This window comes from Schistocerca americana, chromosome 11 (assembly GCF_021461395.2).
Source record: "Schistocerca americana isolate TAMUIC-IGC-003095 chromosome 11, iqSchAmer2.1, whole genome shotgun sequence".
Taxonomy (NCBI): Eukaryota; Metazoa; Arthropoda; class Insecta; order Orthoptera; family Acrididae; genus Schistocerca; species Schistocerca americana.
In genome coordinates, this window is record NC_060129.1 from 169,037,313 (window position 1) to 169,056,499 (window position 19,187).

Below are 19,187 nucleotides of genomic sequence, written 5' to 3' on the forward strand. Positions count from 1 at the left end.
AATCAAATTCACCCCATTACAGAAAAGTAATGGAAAAATAATAAAACAAATAGGAAGTACAACCTACACCAGTTGATTAAAAATAACACAAACCATTAAATTACGAGGGGTGTCCGTAAAATAAGGTTCCCAATTTTTTTTTCCCCCTGTGTAAAACATGTTTTAACTATATATGACGGGAGTGTCTGTTCCCGAAAGAACAGTTACCGTGGATAACCATGCAGCTTTGCTAGAAATGAAATGATAATTAAATAGACACCCTAGCTGCAAGCAGGCGTTGATACACTTCATTGGGGACATGTTGAAAACGTGTGCCCCGACCGGGACTCGAACCCGGGATCTCCTGCTTACATGGCAGACGCTCTATCCATCTGAGCCACCGTGGGCACAATGAAGTGTATCAACGCATGTTTGCAGCTGGGGTGTCCATTTAATTATCATTTCATTTCTAGCAAAGCTGCACGGTCATCCACGGTAACTGTTCTTTCGGGAACAGATACTACTGCCATATATAGTTAAAATATGGCTTCCCGGCCATTGACCTTCTTGTGCGAACCCACACGCTATGCCCGAACTCGTACGGGACTTGGTAGATTAATCTGCCACGAGTAATGAGTATGACGGGCAAACATCTATTAGGCGCACTACGAATGTAGTGTTGTGGACATGTTGGGAATGTGGATCTCACGGGGAGCGTGCAAGGGATAAGTCCCTGCAGATGCACTATCCTCTGTGCCCGCGGTGGCTCAGATGGATAGAGCGTCTGCCATGTAAGCAGGAGATCCCGGGTTCGAGTCCCGGTCAGGGCACACATTTTCAACATGTCCCCAATGAAGTGTATCAACGCCTGCTTGCAGCTAGGGTGTCTATTTAATTATCATTTCATAAAACATGTTTATTTCATGAATACGTACATTTTTGGAAAGTTCAGACTTAAGCCTATTTTTGTACATAGTCGCCACTGAGGTCAATACATTTTTGCATGCGGTGTACGAGCTTTTGAATGCCCGAGTCAAAAAAATCTGCCGCCAAGCTGTGCAGATACCCGAGAACCACTTCTTCCAGCTCTTCTCTGTGGCCGAAATGCGTTCCACGCAGGTGTTTCTTAATGTCAGGGAAGAGATGGTAGTCACTTGGGGCTAAGTCCGGGCTGTTGGGTGGGTGTTAGACAATACCCCATCCAAATTTTGCGATGAGCTCATCGGTGGCTCTAGCGGTGTGCAGTCGAGCGTTATCCTGGCACAAACGCACCCCCTTTGACACCATACCCCTTCTCTTATTTTGAATTGCATGGCGCAATTTTTGCAGTGTCTCGCAGTACCCGGCAGTGTTGACTGTCGCACAGGTGGGCAAGAACTCGCACAACAATACCCCCTTTCTGTCCCAAAACACTGTTACCGACACTTTGCATTTGCTTAAATTTACACGATCTCGGTGACTCTGGGTGCTTCCATTGTTTGGACTTTTCTTTGGTTTCGGGTGTGCGGTAGTGCACCCAAGTCTCGTCTCCAGTGACTTGGGAGTCGAGGTATTCCTCGCCACAAGTTCCGTGATCTCGAAGAAGTTCTTGGGCCGCTTCAGCGAGTTGACATTTGTGGTCTTCGGTCAACATTCTTGTCACCCACCTCACGCAAACCTTAGCGTACCCTAGATGCTCCGTCAAAATCTTGTCAATAGAGGTTTTGCTGACATCAGGGATCATTTCAGAGAGCTTGTCAAAAACAGATGGCCATCCGGAATGCTCCTCATCGTGGGTGTCAGTACACCCATTCCTGAACTCTCTGCACCATTTGCACACGCGCTGTACGCTCGTACACTTGTCTCCATAGATTTCACATAGCTGGGAATGGATTTCCGCTGGCACAATGTTTTTTTGCAGACAGGAAATGGATCAACTGGTGGGCGAAGCGAGGGGGAGATCCATCACGTACAGCTGCCGAGCCAAGACTGAGCTCCGCACGTAGCTCGCTAGGGAGGTGATGTGGAGTGGCACAACAAAGGTACACAACAGAATTGCGGGATACACCGTAACAGCACTTTTCAGGACTATAGTGCCGTGGGAACCTTATTTTACGGACAACCCTCATAATAGATAGTCGAGGAACTGATACCAAATATAAAAAAAAGCCAAGTATCTAGCTCCTTTGAATCTACGAAGAAGATATCCACAGTGGGCACCAGAATGTGACAGATTTCATGAAGAAAGGGTGAGTACGGTTAAGCTGAAACAAACAAATCGGAAGAAATTAATGTCAAAACTGAAAGGAGGACATTCACACAAAACATTAAGAGAATCAAGACAGGGTTCCATAAAGACGAACACTCTACACAAGATAATTACCACAATACCAATTCCAGGAACCACTACAAAATGCTTGGGAAACAATTACAACAGTATGAGCACCCACAGTAATACTGAAATATGAAGATGGATGTGTAGCACACAGTAAGAAAGAAAATGCTGAAATCGTGGTAAAAGCATTTAATAAAATTTTGAATTGTAAAGAACACAACAAACTCTTACAAATCAATGTAAATACCTGAATACAAACCCAACCTAACAAGTTAGACCATTCAACCTTCTGAGAAGTAGATAAAACACTCACACAACAACAAAAAATTAAAAAGCATGTGGAGAGCACGCTGTTACTGAAATATGGAAATATTAAAGTGGCACAATGAGTACCTCACATATGGTTTTAACAAAAATTTCAATAATGGAACAATTTGTCGATCATCTGACCGTGCCCGTCATCCGTCAACTACACAACAACGGGGACAAGAGCAATCCGGACAACTACAGGGGAGTCTCTCTTGTAGACTGCACATACAAGATTTTATCCAAGATCCTACATGGAAGAATCAAGCAGCAACTAGAAGGACAACACTAGGGAGGCTCAGACCATGGAGACACTGTGTAGACCACATTGATTATGGCATACTACAGGAAACCGAATGAACCTCTGGCAATAACAGTTGCAGAATTTAAGATGACATGTGACTGTCTTCATAGATCTCCACTATTAAAAACTGTAAGGAATCTAGGACTCCATCCAAAACTAATTAAAGTAACTTACACTAACCAAGGCCTAATAAAAATTGATGGTTGGTTGGTTTGTGGGATTAAAGGGACCAGACTGTGATGGTCATCGGTCCCTCAAAATTGATGTTTAGAGGAGAAATTTCTGAATCATTTCTCATAAAACCAGGCTTAAGACAAGTGACTGCCTATCAACATTACTGGTCAACTGTGCACTACAATATATAATGAGAAATTTGGTATATGGATAACCCAAACAACATAAGAACTGGAAATGACAAAAATGATGTAAGTTTAAGCTGCTTGGGATTTTCTGATGATCTTGATTTCCTAGCCAACAATGTTCAAGAAACGACACAAGTTAAATCACTACAAAAATAGCACAGAAAATCAGCCTCAGAAAATCATTTGGGGGAGAGAGAAGGAAAAAAAAAAAAAAAAAACAGATTATGCTAAGAGATCCACAAAAATACAACAGAAGAATAGGATATCAAAACAGCCAACAAATTTAAATATTTAGGTAATGGAAATGGAAATGTCGTGTGGCTAGGGCCTCCCGTCGGGTAGACCGTTCGCCTGGGGCAGGTCTTTCGATTTGACGCCACTTCGGCGACCTGCGCGTCGATGGGGATGAAATGATGATGATTAGGACAACACAACACCCAGTCTCTGAGCGGAGAAAATTTCCGACCCAGCCGGGAATCGAACCCGGGCCCTTAGGATTGACAGTCTGTCACGCTGACCACTCAGCTACCAGGGCAGACAATATTTAGGTAAAATCACAACACAAAATCAAAATGAGAAACCGAAATAGCAAAATACAATAAAAGACTTAAAAAGGTAAATTACATTCCCAAAACCAATCACAACAAAAGTCAGTCTGCAGTTGCAAAATTAAAACAATGTAAACAGTTACACAACCAGAAATAACATACGCAAGTGAAATCATCTTCAAAACAACTAAAACAGCAGAAACTGATGAAATACTCAGGATAGAAAGAAAGATAATTAAGGCATGCATAAATAAACAATATCAAGTAACTGGGCATTGGAGAATAGCTTCGAATGAAACAGTATACAAGAAAATTGAACAAGTAATGAGCACAATCAGGAAGAAACAAATCTCATTTTTCAGACATCTGATACGAACACCAGACAACAGAAATAATAAGACATTAACAGAAAAATTGTGGAACAGTTAGAGCAACATTAAATAGATCACAGAAATTAAGCAAGACACAGAGAACTCCAAATAACAGTAGGTGACCCAAAAAATGAAACAGAAAACTAAAATACAAGACACACCAGACCAGAAATGAAGATCAGTAAAAGGACTACAGGAAGAGTCTCTCAGACGAAGAAAGAAACAAAATATCTGGAAGAATGCAGAAATATTGGGCAGACACAAAAGTAAACGTACTTTTGTATAATTATAATCATTGCATAAACAATGTTTTATTGAACTGTCTTATTGAGTTGTTACTGAAATGAATTGTATTACTGAAAAAAACCTCCCAGCATAAACTATAGTATCAGTGATTGGAGTAGTCCAATGTATAAGTAAATACATAAATAATAAAAGTGAAATATGTCTAAATTTTTAACTTGCTACATGCCTAATATTTAACTAAATATTACATTTATTTGTCATCTCCATAATATGACATGCTGTCTGTATGAATGAACAAAATCAGATTGCTCCATCCTGTTCAGCAATCACTGAAGCTTTGCATTTACATTTCTGACAACACTACTTCTGGTGCTTATCATATTCTCAAAGACAGCCACATTTGCATCTGTACAGCTGGATCAGTAGCATTTGCAACATAATTATTCTTATTGTTACAGTGAATATCTATTGTGCCTTTTTTTCTTTTTTTATATATATTATGCACGCTGTCACGACATTCACATAATCCTTTTACTATGAAACATGTCGGCTGCAGCTCTCGCTCAGACACAACCATTTCTTGACACATCCTCTATTGAGAAGGGGCACAGAGCAGAATGTCTGTCTTTACAACAGTTTTTTCCTCAAAAATACCAACTGTTACTTTTCCGAAACCCTGGCATGTTAATTCCAGGAGTGCAAGTAATGCTAAAGAACTTCTCTGATGCCTGAATGGAGGGGAGACCAGAGACTGACAGAAGTAAAACTGTGACAAGAGGCATCAGTCGGAGGAGCACTGCCCGTGAAAGATACGGTCATAGATTTGAGTCTTATTCTGGCTCACAGTTTTATATAGCCAGGAATTTTCAAGGATTTTTGGCCATCAACATACACTGAGCCCTCATCACACAGATACAGTATGATACAGATTTGTCCGCTCCATTCTCTGAAAATTTTACGTGCCATTACATTAGTAGTGTAAAATGATTTATTCACATTTAGTTGCCTATGGTAATATTGTAAATGAGTTTTGCTGAGATATTAAAGATTTACATTTGATATCTGAAATGAACATCACTTAAAGCTTTGAACAGCAAAACGTTAAGGCATTTTCCTGTTCTTGCAAATTACATGGCAGTGAGACTGGGAAAGAAGGTGAAATGCCACAAAAAATGGCAGATTTGGAATCACAACATTGCTGCAGCAAGTTCGCAGTTCATCTGCTTGTCCATATTTTTTTCGATATTTCTAAATATTTATTCCAACATTGTTACGCTATAGGCTTGCTTAAAATTTCAACATTTTTATATAGTACATTTAATGTACAAGTGTCCATAACGCAAATAGTTATTTAAATTAATGCAAAACTTACTGCTCTACAAACAGTTTCGGAAATAATTTGGTTGTTATCATCATACCTGTAATGTCTTTTACTGTTTGCTGAAGTAGAGGGCGCTGGTAGAATCGGAACATTTCTACTCTGAATGCTTGCCAGGAGCTCATTAAGATTTTGTGAATTATCTGTGACAATTTGGAGACATTTGAGGTTGTACTGATGACAAGTAAGTCAAAATTCAAAACATCTCAGTATCATAAAACAACTACAATAAAATCACCAGTGTGCAAGTATCTACATATAGCAAACAAACCTCTTTTTGGTGGACGTTTTTTTGCTGCTGCTTTTGGTGGGCGCTCACAACAATCAAAAACTGTTGGTATAGCATCATTCTTGAGCCAGACGCCTCCAAACCTCTCCCTATCAAAGCTTTCTTCCGTAAAGTGCTTCGAACACACTTTCGAGTACCTTGTATGGACGAAATTCGGCCTATTTATGTTCTGGAGCCATATTTTCGCTCTTCGTTCGTCTTTCGGGAAACTAAAACACGAATCGCACATCAGTTTATAGGTTTTTAGGAATCGTATTATAAACTATAACTGCCAGGTAAAAATCATAAATAATGAACAAGTGTCCGACAAGTATTTTGATGCATAGTGTGCACATTTAGCCGTATACATAAATAACAAAAAACCCGAGTAACTTTTAACCGACTTTCATCCGCAGTTAAATCGTTCTAAATGTGTATCTATACATTCAACTGATTGACAAGGAGCATGGTATCACTGTAATGAATGCACATAGCATTTGTCTAGTAAACATGATTTGCGAAAAATGGAAATGACTAATAATCTGGCTGTGTAACCAAAAAAAAATGAGCTCTACGATACTTGGCGTTGACGTGATATAAAGTGCATCCTTCCAGTACAGGAATATTAGACCTTTATGGTACTTACCTATGAAAAGTAACTGTTCCTCCTTTCACATATCTTTCTTTGCACCCATAACAGCAACAATATTGCACCATTGCTATTAAATATAACCAAATTAATAAGAACCGGGCAAATACCTATAACAGTAAACTTTCAGTCTTGGCGCTTAGCATACACAAGCAAGGAACTAACGCAGTTATACCAAAGTCATGTGACATGCGCAGCAGTAAGCTACGCTACTTCCAGAGATTTCTGTACTCATTCCGCCACGAATTACAGCGGGCAAACTATTCTTATTAGGCTCATACGCGTTTTTGGTTGTTAGATTTGTGTCTTTTGTTACCTGTATTACATTACTTGTTAATTTTTCGTCACATATTGCTACGGTGTTTGTGTTCTTCCACAAAAGAGATCCAATGTCTCAGAGCAAATTATCATTGTTAAACACGAAGATATAGGCTACAATCTTCACAAATAGCAAAAACAGAAGATGCAAAAAGAAAGAACATATTTTTATAAAGCGAAACAGTCAGCGACAATGAGTGAGAAACATACATACATTTTCGTTTTTGGCAGTTAAAGGTCTGTCTTCATGCAACGATATGCCTGCGCACAACACTTCTGCGCAGACAAATCATTGCGCGTAAAGGCCCGTCAAACACGCAACGATCTGTCTGCGCAAATTTCTGTGCACATCACATCTGCGCAGACAGATCGTTGCATGTGGACAGAAGATTTGCACCAACTTGAGGTGTGTGCAAAACTGGAAGTTGGAGCTGGAGGTTTGAGCGAAAACTCTCAAATCTGTGGGTTCAAACCACATTTGCGCAGACAAGTTGGAGCGTGTGAACAGGAGATCGCCGCAAATCTGGCGCGGAACAACTGTTTGCTCAGTCTAGTGTTTGTATTTGTGCGCACAGGACATTAAAATGGCTGATACTCGTCAGTGTTCTCGAAAGTTTGTTAGTGAATTCACTGAAATATATAGAAAACACCCATGTTTGTGGAAGATTAAAAGTAAAGAATATAGTGACCGAGACAAAAAGACAGCACTATACAATGCTCTAATTGAAAAATTGCGGGCAGTTGACGCCTCGGTAAACAGAGAAGCAGTAATAAAAAAATAAATTCGTTGCGAACTGTTTACCGAAAAGAGTTATCCAAAGTTCAGAAATCTAGAAGATCTGTTGTAGGAGTAGAACAAGTATACCAGCCAACGTTATGGTATTTTGATCTGCTTGGCTTTCTTAAGGTTCGCCCTGTAAATCTCGCAGTAAATTTAAGTGAGAAAACTGCTTTCGCTTTAGCAGCCACTGTCTACACTATTTTGAGCGCCTTCTCTGTTTCCTGCGGTTGGTCTGAATGTTTTTTGCAACACAAGTTGCGAACACAGACCACAATAGAACTTCTTCCATTTCTATATTTCAAAATAACTGAATTAAATTTTTGACGTTTACGGGGACCGTAGCCGCTTGCCACTGATATTTCTTTTCTACACCGACAGATGGCGGGCGAGTAGTAGATTGGGGTTTGTGCCGTGTGAACATACCACATTTGCAGCGATCTTTTGCATGTACAGACATCTGCGCCGATGTCTGCGCAGACAGTTGTGCGCAAGATTTGAAGCTGAAGGTTTGAACGAAGATGTTCAAATCTATGGGATCAAATCACATCTGTGCAGATAAAATGGAGCGTGTGGACAGGAAATGTCAGCAGATCTGGCGCTAAAACATGTTTGAGACAGCTGTTTGTTCAGTCAGGTGTTCCTCGATTTCTGAAATTATAATGATATTTAGTCAAAATCGAATAATCAAATACAATTATTTTGACGAATACAGTTTCAGGATATCAAACAGATAATTCTTCTGAATACGTCAGTTTATCTGTCACAAAATAAAGATTGGTTTGTATTAATAAATTTTACATTTTGATGCATTGTACATTTGTTAATACACAAATAGCAATGTTACAAACATTGTTGTTAAGAACATTTGGTGAGTCGTGAGTTATTTAAAACTATGAGCTTGACACACAAAGCAATTTTCATAAAGGTAAAATACTCATCTAGGGAATAAGAAGTATTTTCAAGAAGAATTCTTTTTAGCTGGCAGGTATATGTGAGTGTTCTGGATAGTTCATTGACAAATTGTCGAAATGTATAGGAGTGATTCACGTTCGTGTAAATTACAAGCAGGGAACACAGCGATAGGGATAAGAAGGCAGCTGCTTATAATTCTTTAACAGGTAAATTTCGAGCAGTTGACCCTACATAATACAACAAATTCGTTGCAGACTGTTTACCACAAAGAGCTAAGCAAAGTAATGAAATCTATTCGATTTGGTGTGGGGGTATTGTTAACATACTTTCACTCAGTTCTATCCTATGCCATAATCTAAAGTGAATTGTAACAGCCACGCAAAAAACAGTTGGCCTTCTTTCTTTTATTGAAGGTTGCAGCCAGGATATTGTGTTAAGCTGTACAGTCTCTTCAGGGACATAGTTATTATTACTCTTGTTTTACTTCCTAATATAATAAGTACTTCATAACAAAAGTGATGTAAAGGTGAACTGTGGAATTCATTAGCACAATACTAGAAGTAAAACTTCTCAGATATACTGGGAATCACTCTCTGGACTTCAGAACAGAATTTTGTATTCCAGCACCAAAATCGTTGGTAGACTTTGGGCAGGGGATTCAAATTCTCGACTTAGAAACAAACTAAATTACAGCACATTGGCCACGTGCGTAACTTAGAAGAACATGTTTTGTCTCAAACTTGTCTACAGCTGTAATGATATAATTTATAAAAATATTGTCTGTAAAGGCCAATTCACACTGTCCATTGCATTGCATCCCATAAAAACATTCTGCAATGCATTTCACATGGCAGCATCTGCACTAGCCATCCTGTACCACCACAACACATCACGTTGCCATCCAGATTTCTAGGGAAGAAAGTTTTGACAGCTGATATCAGCTGTCTGTTGTTAATCATGTGACCCCAAAGCTCATTTTCACCCAATACACAGACATGCACACATCTCCATATTTCGTTTCATCGTGGTTTTCGTGGTAAACGTCAGTTGTTTGTTATTTTTTATAAGCTGCTTTGTTTCGTTATTTCTTTTGTTAAAAATTATAAATTGAAAATAAATAATGAAAGATTAATTGAAGCAATGAAGCAACAGTTTGAATTGTACAGCGTTATTGTACTAAATCACTTGCTCCCTACTACATGTATAACATTTTTTATGCATACCCGTGCCATACTTAATATTTTACTTAGAGATGGTTTGCAATATGGCTATAACTTCAAATGAAAAAAGTAATGTGGGTAGAATCAGATTGATTAGTAAGTCGAATTTATATGTCCATTGTCAGGCATTTGTGATGTTTTGTAATGAAATGGACTGAAATTTTCAGGCACTGCAACTGTGGCAAAATGCTCTTTATGTGAACTATACATCAAGTAATGTATTACAATTGTTGGTTTGTGTATGTTTTTGTGATAGGCCTATTTATTGTTAAAGTAACTCTGTGATTTGTACATGAAACAGTTTTTGTTGGGGATATGTGAACAAACATTTTCCACCGTGCATAGTGGCGCACAAGATATGATGTGCAGAGTGCATTAGACTCTATGGAATATACATGTTCCGTGTTTGTTGATGGGGCAACATAATATAATTTGGTAGTCAAATGTATTAATATGTGTTGTGCGAATAAAGCATAAGTTTATTTTGTCCCTTAAATAGCTGTTACCTATCATTTAGCTGCGTTAACCTGCATAAACTGCAAGAAATTATGGGCCCAGGTACTGAATTAACGCGAAATAATAAGCTTTAAGGTGACATGTATTTGCGCAAAACGTTTGCGGAAGTTGGCATAAACTTGGATTGTGTATGCTATACGAAGAAGAAACTAACTGTAAAATGAGTACAACACAGATACCGCAAATAGAGCAGCTTGTAGGGCGCGAAAATTACATGACCTGGGAATTTGCCGTTGAGGCGTATTTGCACTTGGATGACTTATGGAACGTAGTAAATGGTAAATTGACACATACGGAATCTAGTTTTGCTACTAAGGATCGGAAGGCGAAATCAAAACTAATCTTTTTGATTGATCCAGTGAATTATGTTCACATAGAAAAGGCTATGTCAGCAAAGGAGGTATGGGACAAACTGAGAAATGCATCTGAAGATGGTGGCTTAACCAGAAAAGTAGGATTACTTCATGAGCTTATAAACACAAGATTGAATAAGTGTAAAAGCCTAGATGAATATGTGAATAAAATAATTTCAATCTCCAATCGTCTAAGGAATATTGGTTTTGAAATTGTGGATGAATTGATTGGAACTTTATTGTTAGCTGGACTACCAGAGAAATATTCGCCAATGATTATGGGTTTGGAAAGTGTTAAGGTAAAGATTCTACAGGACGTGAAGAATGAACCAGATTCTAATGCTTCAGAAAAAGAAACAGCGTTGGCTTTATATTCTAAATACAAGAAGAAGAAGGCAATAAGATGTTTCAGATGCCAGAAAATTGGACATATTGCTTCAAAGTGTAACGAAAAGTTAAGTATAAAAGAAAAGAAGCATATTAATTCTAGTAGTCCTGAGAGAAATACTACCAATAAAGGTAAGGCATTTTCTGTTTTTTACTCTTTTAATGAAGTGAGTGACGATCATGCAGAATGTTTCCTAGATTCAGGAGTATCTGTGCACATTACCACAGCTCCGTCAGATTTGTATGATGTTCAGTCAAGGACTGACATTGGAATTCCTACAGTTGACGGATCTAAGTCAAGGTGTGAAGTCGCAGGAAAAGTGGGTCTTAATTTGGTTCTGAATGGGGAAAAGGAAATTGTTACTGCTCATGATGTACATTATGTAAAGAATATTGCAACTAATTTGTTGTCAGTAAGCGAAATAGTAAAGAAAGGCAATAAAGTTATCTTCGATATAGAGGGAGCCAAAGTGATAGACTCTTGTGGTGATATTGTAGCTGCCGGCCGCGGTGGTCTTGCGGTTCTAGGCGCGCAGTCCGGAACCGTGCGACTGCCACGGTCGCAGGTTCGAATCCTGCCTCGGGCATGGATGTGTGTGATGTCCTTAGGTTAGTTAGGTTTAAGTAGTTCTAAGTTCTAGGGGACTGATGACCGCAGCTGTTAAGTCCCATAGTGCTCAGAGCCATTTGAACCATTTTTTTGATATTGTAGCTACTGCAAGTAGTGTAAGAGGTATTTACAAAGTGAATACAGTTCAAAATACTACTGAAACAGGAAATCACTCTGTTTATGCTGCAAAAGGTTTCTTGTGGCATAGGAGACTTGGACATTTGAATAGGAAAAGTATGGCTTTATTGAAGATTATGGCAACTGGGATGGAAAATTATGGAATGAATAATGTTCAATTTGAGGTGTGTTTGCAATTGAAGCAGGCTAGATTGCCATTTAAATCTAGTCAGAGCAGATCTACCGTAGTCTTGCAACTCATACATTCAGATCTCTGTGGACCTGTGGAGAATGAATCCTTAGGAGGTAGCTTCTATTTCCTGACATTCATAGATGATTTTTCTAGATACATACATGTTTATTTTATAAGTAGCAATGATCAAGTGAATGATGTATTTGTTGTTTATTGCAAAATGGTCGAAAGACAGACTGGGAAGAAAATTAAAATTATTAGGTCAGACAATGGATCAGAATTTGTAAACAGACAGTTTAAGGAACAGTTGAATGGAATGGGTATTAGGCATCAGACTACCATTCGCTACAGTCCTTCTCAGAATGGAGTTGCGGAACGAGCCAACAGGACCAATGTAGAAAAGACAAGGAGTATGTTAAGCGATGCTAAGCTACCAAAGTGTTTTTGGGAAGAGGCTGTGTCAACAGCAGTGTATTTAATTAACAGATCACCTTCCAAAGCTATGAGACACAAAACATCTTATGAAGTATGGACTGGGAAGAAACGGGATCTAAAGCACTTAAAAGTCTTTGGATGTGAAGCCATGGTTCAGATTCCAAAACCATTAAGAGCAAAGTTGGATGCAAAATCTCAAAAATATGTTTTGATTGGCTACTGTGAAGATTCAAAATGGTACAGATTTTATAATCCTGTGAATAAGTAGATAATAAGTAGTAGAGATGTGGTATTTTTGGAGGATTATTGACCTAAAATAAAGGAAAGTAGTCAAAATGCTACAATAATGCAACCAAGCATAATGTGTGATAGTGCTGAAACAGAGATGGAGACTGAAACAGAGGAAGACGAGAATCAGGAGGAAGCTGATGTGCTACCCAAGAATCAAATTGAGGAAGAAGATTCAACAGAGGAAGTCAGTTTAAGGCGGTCGTCATGTATAGCAAAAGCAAAAGAATATCCAGATAATGAAATGTATGCTGCCCAAACAATCAACAATCAACCAATCACAGTTGACGAAGCTTTAGCAAGTTCAAATGCTCAAGATTGGAAAAAGGCTATTGAAAAGGAATTGCAATCTTTTGTGTATAATGATACATATGAATGGGTTGGAATGCCTGAAAATAAAAAGCCACTAAGAACAAGATGGGTGTTTAATATTAAAAATCCTGAGAGTGGAATACCAAAATTCAAAGCCAGATTGGCAGTTAAATGATATTCCCAGAAAGAAGGAATAGATTACAAGGAAACTTTCTCACCAGTGGTGAAGTATTCATCATTAAGATACCTTTTAGCTCTGGCAGTAAAGGAAGACTTATTAATTCATCAAATAGATGTGAAAACAGCCTACCTGAATGGAAGACTGGAAGAGGAAATATATGTGATTCCACCTGGTGAAGTTAAGTGACCATATCAGGGGAAAAGGAGAACTTGGCGTTTGCAGAAAGGTGTATATGGATTAAAGCAAAGTGACCATTGCTGGAATAAATGATTGCATAAAAGTTTGATAAAACTTGGCATGGTACAGTCAAAGGCAGATCCCAGTATATATCATAAAAGGAGCAATGAAGAAATTGCAATCATGGCTATGTGGGTAGATAATTTTTTTTTTAATTTCAACCAATATTGAAAGGCAGATGGACTTTTGTAAAAGAACAGTTACAGTCAGAATTTAATATGCATGATTTAGGGAAAATTAATCAATATTTAGACATACAGACTCTAAGAAGTGCCAACAGAGAAGAATTATGGATTGATAAATCTCTGTACACAAGGAAGATCATAGAAAATTTCAATATGGAAAATTGTAAACCTATTTCTACTCCTATGGAAATCAATACAGAACTGTTAATAACTGATGATGACAGGAAATGTAAGGAAAGTGAACCCTATTTTGAAGCTGCAGGAAGTCTACTGCACTTAGCACAGACTTTCAGGACAGACATTGCATTTGCCACAAATGCAGTAAGCAAGTTTTGCAGTGATCCAAGAGAAAAGCACCGGATGACAGTCAAGAGGATATTCAGATATTTAAATGAAATTGCTGATTATAAGTTAAAATATTCTAAAACTGGAAATGTAAATTTGGTAGGATACAGTGATGCAGACTGAGGAAATGAGTTGGAAAGCAGACACTCCAATCCTGGAAGTTGTTTTAGACTAATTGGAGGATTGATATCATGGTCTTGTAAGAGACAAAGAACTGTTGCTTTGAGTACTGTAGAAGCTGAATATATGGCCTTCTCCTCCACTATCCAAGAAGCTCTTTGGGTCCATACACTGATGAGTAAAATAGAATTTCCTCCTACATTAAAGCCAACTGTAATATTTTGTGACAATATGGGAGCTATTAAACTTGCAAACAATAATGTCACCAGTGTAAGATCCAAACATATTGCATAAGGCATCACTTTATGATACATCACGTGTAACAGGGGAATATAATCCTCAGACATATATGCATGAATGAAATGTTATCTGCTTTCCTAACTAAGCCTCTCAGTAAGAACAAATTTCAGAAGCTGGTGAAACGTTATGGTTTAACCTGGGATGTATAGTGTATAGTATCTGAAAAATATTTGTTCAAGGGGGAGTGTTGGGGATATGTGAACAAACATTTTCCAGCGTGCACAGTGGCGCACAAGATATGATGTGCAGAGTGCATTAGACTCCATGGAATATACATGTTCTGCGTTTGTTGATGGGGCAACATAATATAATTTGATAGTCAAATGTATTAATATGTGTTGTGCAAATAAAGCATAAGTTTATTTTGTCCCTTAAATAGCTGCTACCTATCATTTAGCTACACCTGCATAAACTACAACAGATTTTCAAGCATTAATAGTCAACATTTATCTGGTTTCAGTAGCTAAAGACAACGCAAAAAAGGCACTTAAACTACTAAAAGCCAAATACAAGACGTAAAAAATCCTATAAATCTTGAAGGAAAAGGTATTGTGGGAGATATGACTACAGCACAAAAATTTGCACTGCTCTGGAAACCTTTCATCAACCAATTTTTCAAGGGATTTGACGGTAGCTCGTAACGCTGTGTTCTTTATAGTAATTCGAGGTGCTATTTGTCTTTAAAAAAAGAAACATTTGGTGCTTCACCTTGCTAAAATATAAAATGCAGATTCCTCTTCTTTGAGCCCCTTCTATAGTGTGTGAAATTCTCCTTCTATACCACATAATGACATTTTTTGCACCCACATTCTTTTTGCGTTGTTTTACGCTTCTGCCTTCCTTCTCTAATACGCAGGCTGTACCACCAAGCTACACTTTGCACGTAAAAAATATGAAAATCGTCTTTCAAAGATCGCAATTCCCACGAAAAAACAACTGAGAACAGCTATGTAAATTGAGATCACATGAGTTGAATTGATATGACGTTCTATGTTGTGATGCACAGTGCGATCACATCTTTATGTGATAGTGCCATGACGTGACAGTGCTGTGACGCCCAGTGTGAATTGGCCTAAACTTGTCATAACTTACAAGCTCAGGTACATTACTTGCCTTCATAAAATTATGGTTCAGGACAGCGCAAATGGCTCAACTGTGCTGTGTATGACTGCAGTTAATGCTTGTTTCGAAATTGCAGTAGCAAATTCTAGGTCTCTGCAGCTTCTTCCTGTTGCCAGGGATCTTAACATCACTGTCAACCGCTCAAGTCGAGAAACTGCTCTCATTATACAAGCTTTTTCCGTAGTGTGCTAAGAATTATCAGCATCAAATGATAATTATGTGTTTCTAAACCCATCCTCAAATAATTATTGTAGATTGCAGTGGTCACTTTGACTGCTCGTATACCAAAAGTTGTACAGCTGTCTGCTGGCTCTCAGTTGAGTGTTTAGTATATACTGTAGGGTGATAAAGTTATATCAATATGCGCTTACATCTAGTGCCAACTTTCTTGTGCAGCAGCTGGTGGACCTGTTGCGACTTACAGTTGTATACGAAAAAATGTGTTAAAATCTAACTGTTGAAAATCGACCAGTATCGTTTACTTGGAAAGCTATCGGTGTTTTCAATTACAACATGTGTCTTACTCGATTAATTCTGAAAACACATCACTGATTAGTTTTTTGTTTACATGTATACATGTGTCAGTAGATTATGATGTCTGGTCTCATGTGCATAATTTCCCTTTTTCAGGATTGCTTTGACAAATGGTCATTGTTGCCCCAGTATTACAGATATACATTTTATTAAAAGGTGTCGATGTGCATGACACTGTGGAACTAAGGAATACAAACATTAAAATCGGATTATAGACAAATTCTGATTTGTTATTATTAATGTGCCTACAACTAAGAACAAAAGTCAGTCATATATTTCTCAAATTGCAAGCTGTCGTAGTTCAGGCAGTGATTCAGATGTAACATGTAATGTCAAGTGCAGTTCGTTTGCCCTCAAATACCAGATATTGACTCGATAAATATTGAACAGATTAACTTTAGTTTTAACTGTGCTGGATGTTTTGAAACAAAGGTATTAAACTGAAGTAAATTTCAAGCTATGTATGTGGTACTCCATTCTAGTACCTTTGATTATATTTATAATTTTGTTGCTGGATCACACTGTTTGATTTATGTACGGTATTAGGTTTTTCTTTCTTTTATGAGGCTTAATCAAGCACTTAAGAAAACTTAGGATTGGTGTATTTACTGTTAAGTGTTAGCTGATGCTTGTGGTGGAACTACAGGCCGCCCAATGTATCCTCACATCCATACCAACTTTGACATCTGCAATTTTTTCCTCTACTTCCTCTGCATTTTATGAAACGTATTATACTAATTAGTATGTAATACTTTCCTACAATCCCTTATGTTTACTATCATAAATCTCACAGAAGTTAAAAAACAGGCATGATAATTATATACGAATCTGAAAATTCGTCAAAGTGTACTCAGTTTATGATACACCTGTCGTCGAGTTCGCACTGCAGCAAGTGAAGTAAATTTGTGAGCAAAAACTGCCTTCTATTAAGCATCCACAGTGTAGGAGTTAAGGCATTAACATACGAAAAATAGAAAAATAGCGAACAGACGATACATCTGCTCATAGAGTCTAATAATTTATCTATACGTGTTTACTGCTGCACCAATGGAAATCTCATTAGAAGTGAAGGCATTCATTATTAGACCTAAACATACATGATCAGACAACCTTTACTATAAATATAGCACTGCCATAGGAATACATTCAATATGAAAACATATATAGAGTTGTATACATCTAAAGTATACACTTGCATGTACCTGCTTTGTGGAATTTAATCTAACGTTTGCAACATAAATAACTAGAACAATTGGCACTTTGCTTCTCCAATATCTGGTTCAGAAAATTTGTCATGTAGGCTGACACATGTGTACATAAGGGGCGAAGAGGAAACACTTACATTAGGCACAGATATGTTGCATGTAACTGTAAGAAATTATTTATAGGTGTTAAGACACAAAATGCTGCAGCAGAAAAGACATTTCACAACTTTGAGTAATGACACATCAACAGATTCGTTTACTTACATACTATCACTACACTTTTAAAACTGTACACATTAATTTCTTCAGCAACTGAGTTAGAAGCTACTTGTATTCCAGTCAACAGCACACAGACCATATCTCAGGCCCCAGTTCCCTTGAAGTAATATGGAGGCAATAATGGTGGAAGTGACTATATGCCACAAACCACCTCATAGGTTTATGACTGTAACATCAACAAATAGTGTGGCTAGCGTCAAGAAAACGGGCTGGCAAGAGTCACAGAAGTATTTAACTGGACAGCCCAATGCTACTTTCAAGTATATTTAGTAAGTTAGATTGACCATTACAGAAATAAATTCAGACTACAGATCTGTCATTCACTTCAGTGTGATATTTTTCAAACATGTCCCTACAGCACCTTGAACCTTGTTTCCCATGAAGCAGACATCAGCAGAATTGAACAGGGTCAAGGACAAATGACAGATAACTCCTGGGATTAAAGTATATTGTCCTAGGAAAAGAGACCTGCAGGCGCAGAAAATCCTTAATCCTCAAGGATTTTTGGTACTGTGCCTCAAAATAACATCAGCAAAATGTGAATACAGCTGCCACCAGTCTTTATCCTAGTGGTTTTCATATTTTAAACTGTAGTATGCAAAGTCTGAGAATTAAATCTCTTGAACTTGAAGTTGCTGTTTAGGATGACGTTATTGACTCTATGTGTATCATGGAGCACTTGTGCAGAGGTCTAGAATTGGATTTTGTTGATATGAACTACTATAAGTGGGAAGATTACCAACCCATTTCATTCCTCTCAGCATTCTCTAAACTAATTGAGAGATTGACGTAACAACAATTTGCTAAATACTTAGACAACAATGACCTATTGAATAATAATCAGCATGAGACTCGAAAAAGAGAAGAACTGAAATGGTGGTAATTGACTACACCAACGAAATACTAATTTGGATAACAACAATAGTGCCACCTTAGTTAATTTAAATCTTTCTAAAACCTTCGCTACTGTCAATCACGAAATCCTTTTGGGTAAGTTGGATGCAATGGCAATAAAAGGAGTAGAAAACAAGTGGGTCCAATCATATTTCCGAAATAGATTACAGTTATGGAGCTCACATCAGCTCATGCTAATCATAAAATCAGATTAGTATCTAATGCCATGGAAGTCGAAATATGTGCGTTAAGCCACCTTATGTTTCTTATTTATACAAACAATATACAGGTCTCAGACACTGTAACCAAAATCACACTGCGTGATCAAAAGTATCTGGACACCCCCAAAAACATACGGTTTTCATATTAGGACCATTGTGCTGCCACTTACTGCCAGGTATTCCATATCAGCGACCTCAGTAATCATTAGACGTCGTAAGAGAGCAGAACGGAGCGCTCTGCGGAACTCAAGGACTTCAAATGTGGTCAGGTGATTGGGTGTCAATTGTGTCATAAGTCTGTATGCGAGATTTCCACACTCCTAAACATCCCTAGGTCCACTGTATCTGATGCGATACTGAAGTGGAAACGTGATGGACACATACAGCACAAAAGCGT

General features: G+C 38.0%; 1 protein-coding gene and 2 non-coding genes across 4 annotated transcripts in view; 1 reads left to right on the forward strand and 2 right to left on the reverse strand.

Annotated features, from left to right (window-relative positions):
- Positions 1-6,888, reverse strand: part of LOC124554164 (THAP domain-containing protein 8-like) — a 75,502-nt gene extending 68,614 nt beyond the window's left edge. Inside the window, exons 1-3 of one of the 2 annotated variants that reach the window (XM_047128236.1) lie at positions 6,723-6,888; positions 6,080-6,306; positions 5,849-5,951 (exon numbers count right to left, since the gene is read on the reverse strand). In XM_047128236.1, coding sequence (XP_046984192.1) covers positions 5,849-5,951; positions 6,080-6,306; positions 6,723-6,793 — 401 coding nt within the window. In that variant the 5' untranslated portion in view covers positions 6,794-6,888. The remainder of the gene's footprint in view (positions 1-5,848; positions 5,952-6,079; positions 6,307-6,722) is intronic. The other variant, XM_047128237.1, reaches the window with a different exon arrangement.
- Trnat-ugu lies at positions 313-387 on the reverse strand. The gene has a single exon. It is a non-coding gene; the product is annotated as a tRNA-Thr (tRNA).
- Trnat-ugu lies at positions 735-809 on the forward strand. Its single transcript has one exon. It is a non-coding gene; the product is annotated as a tRNA-Thr (tRNA).
- Positions 6,889-19,187: the final 12,299 nt, after the last annotated feature.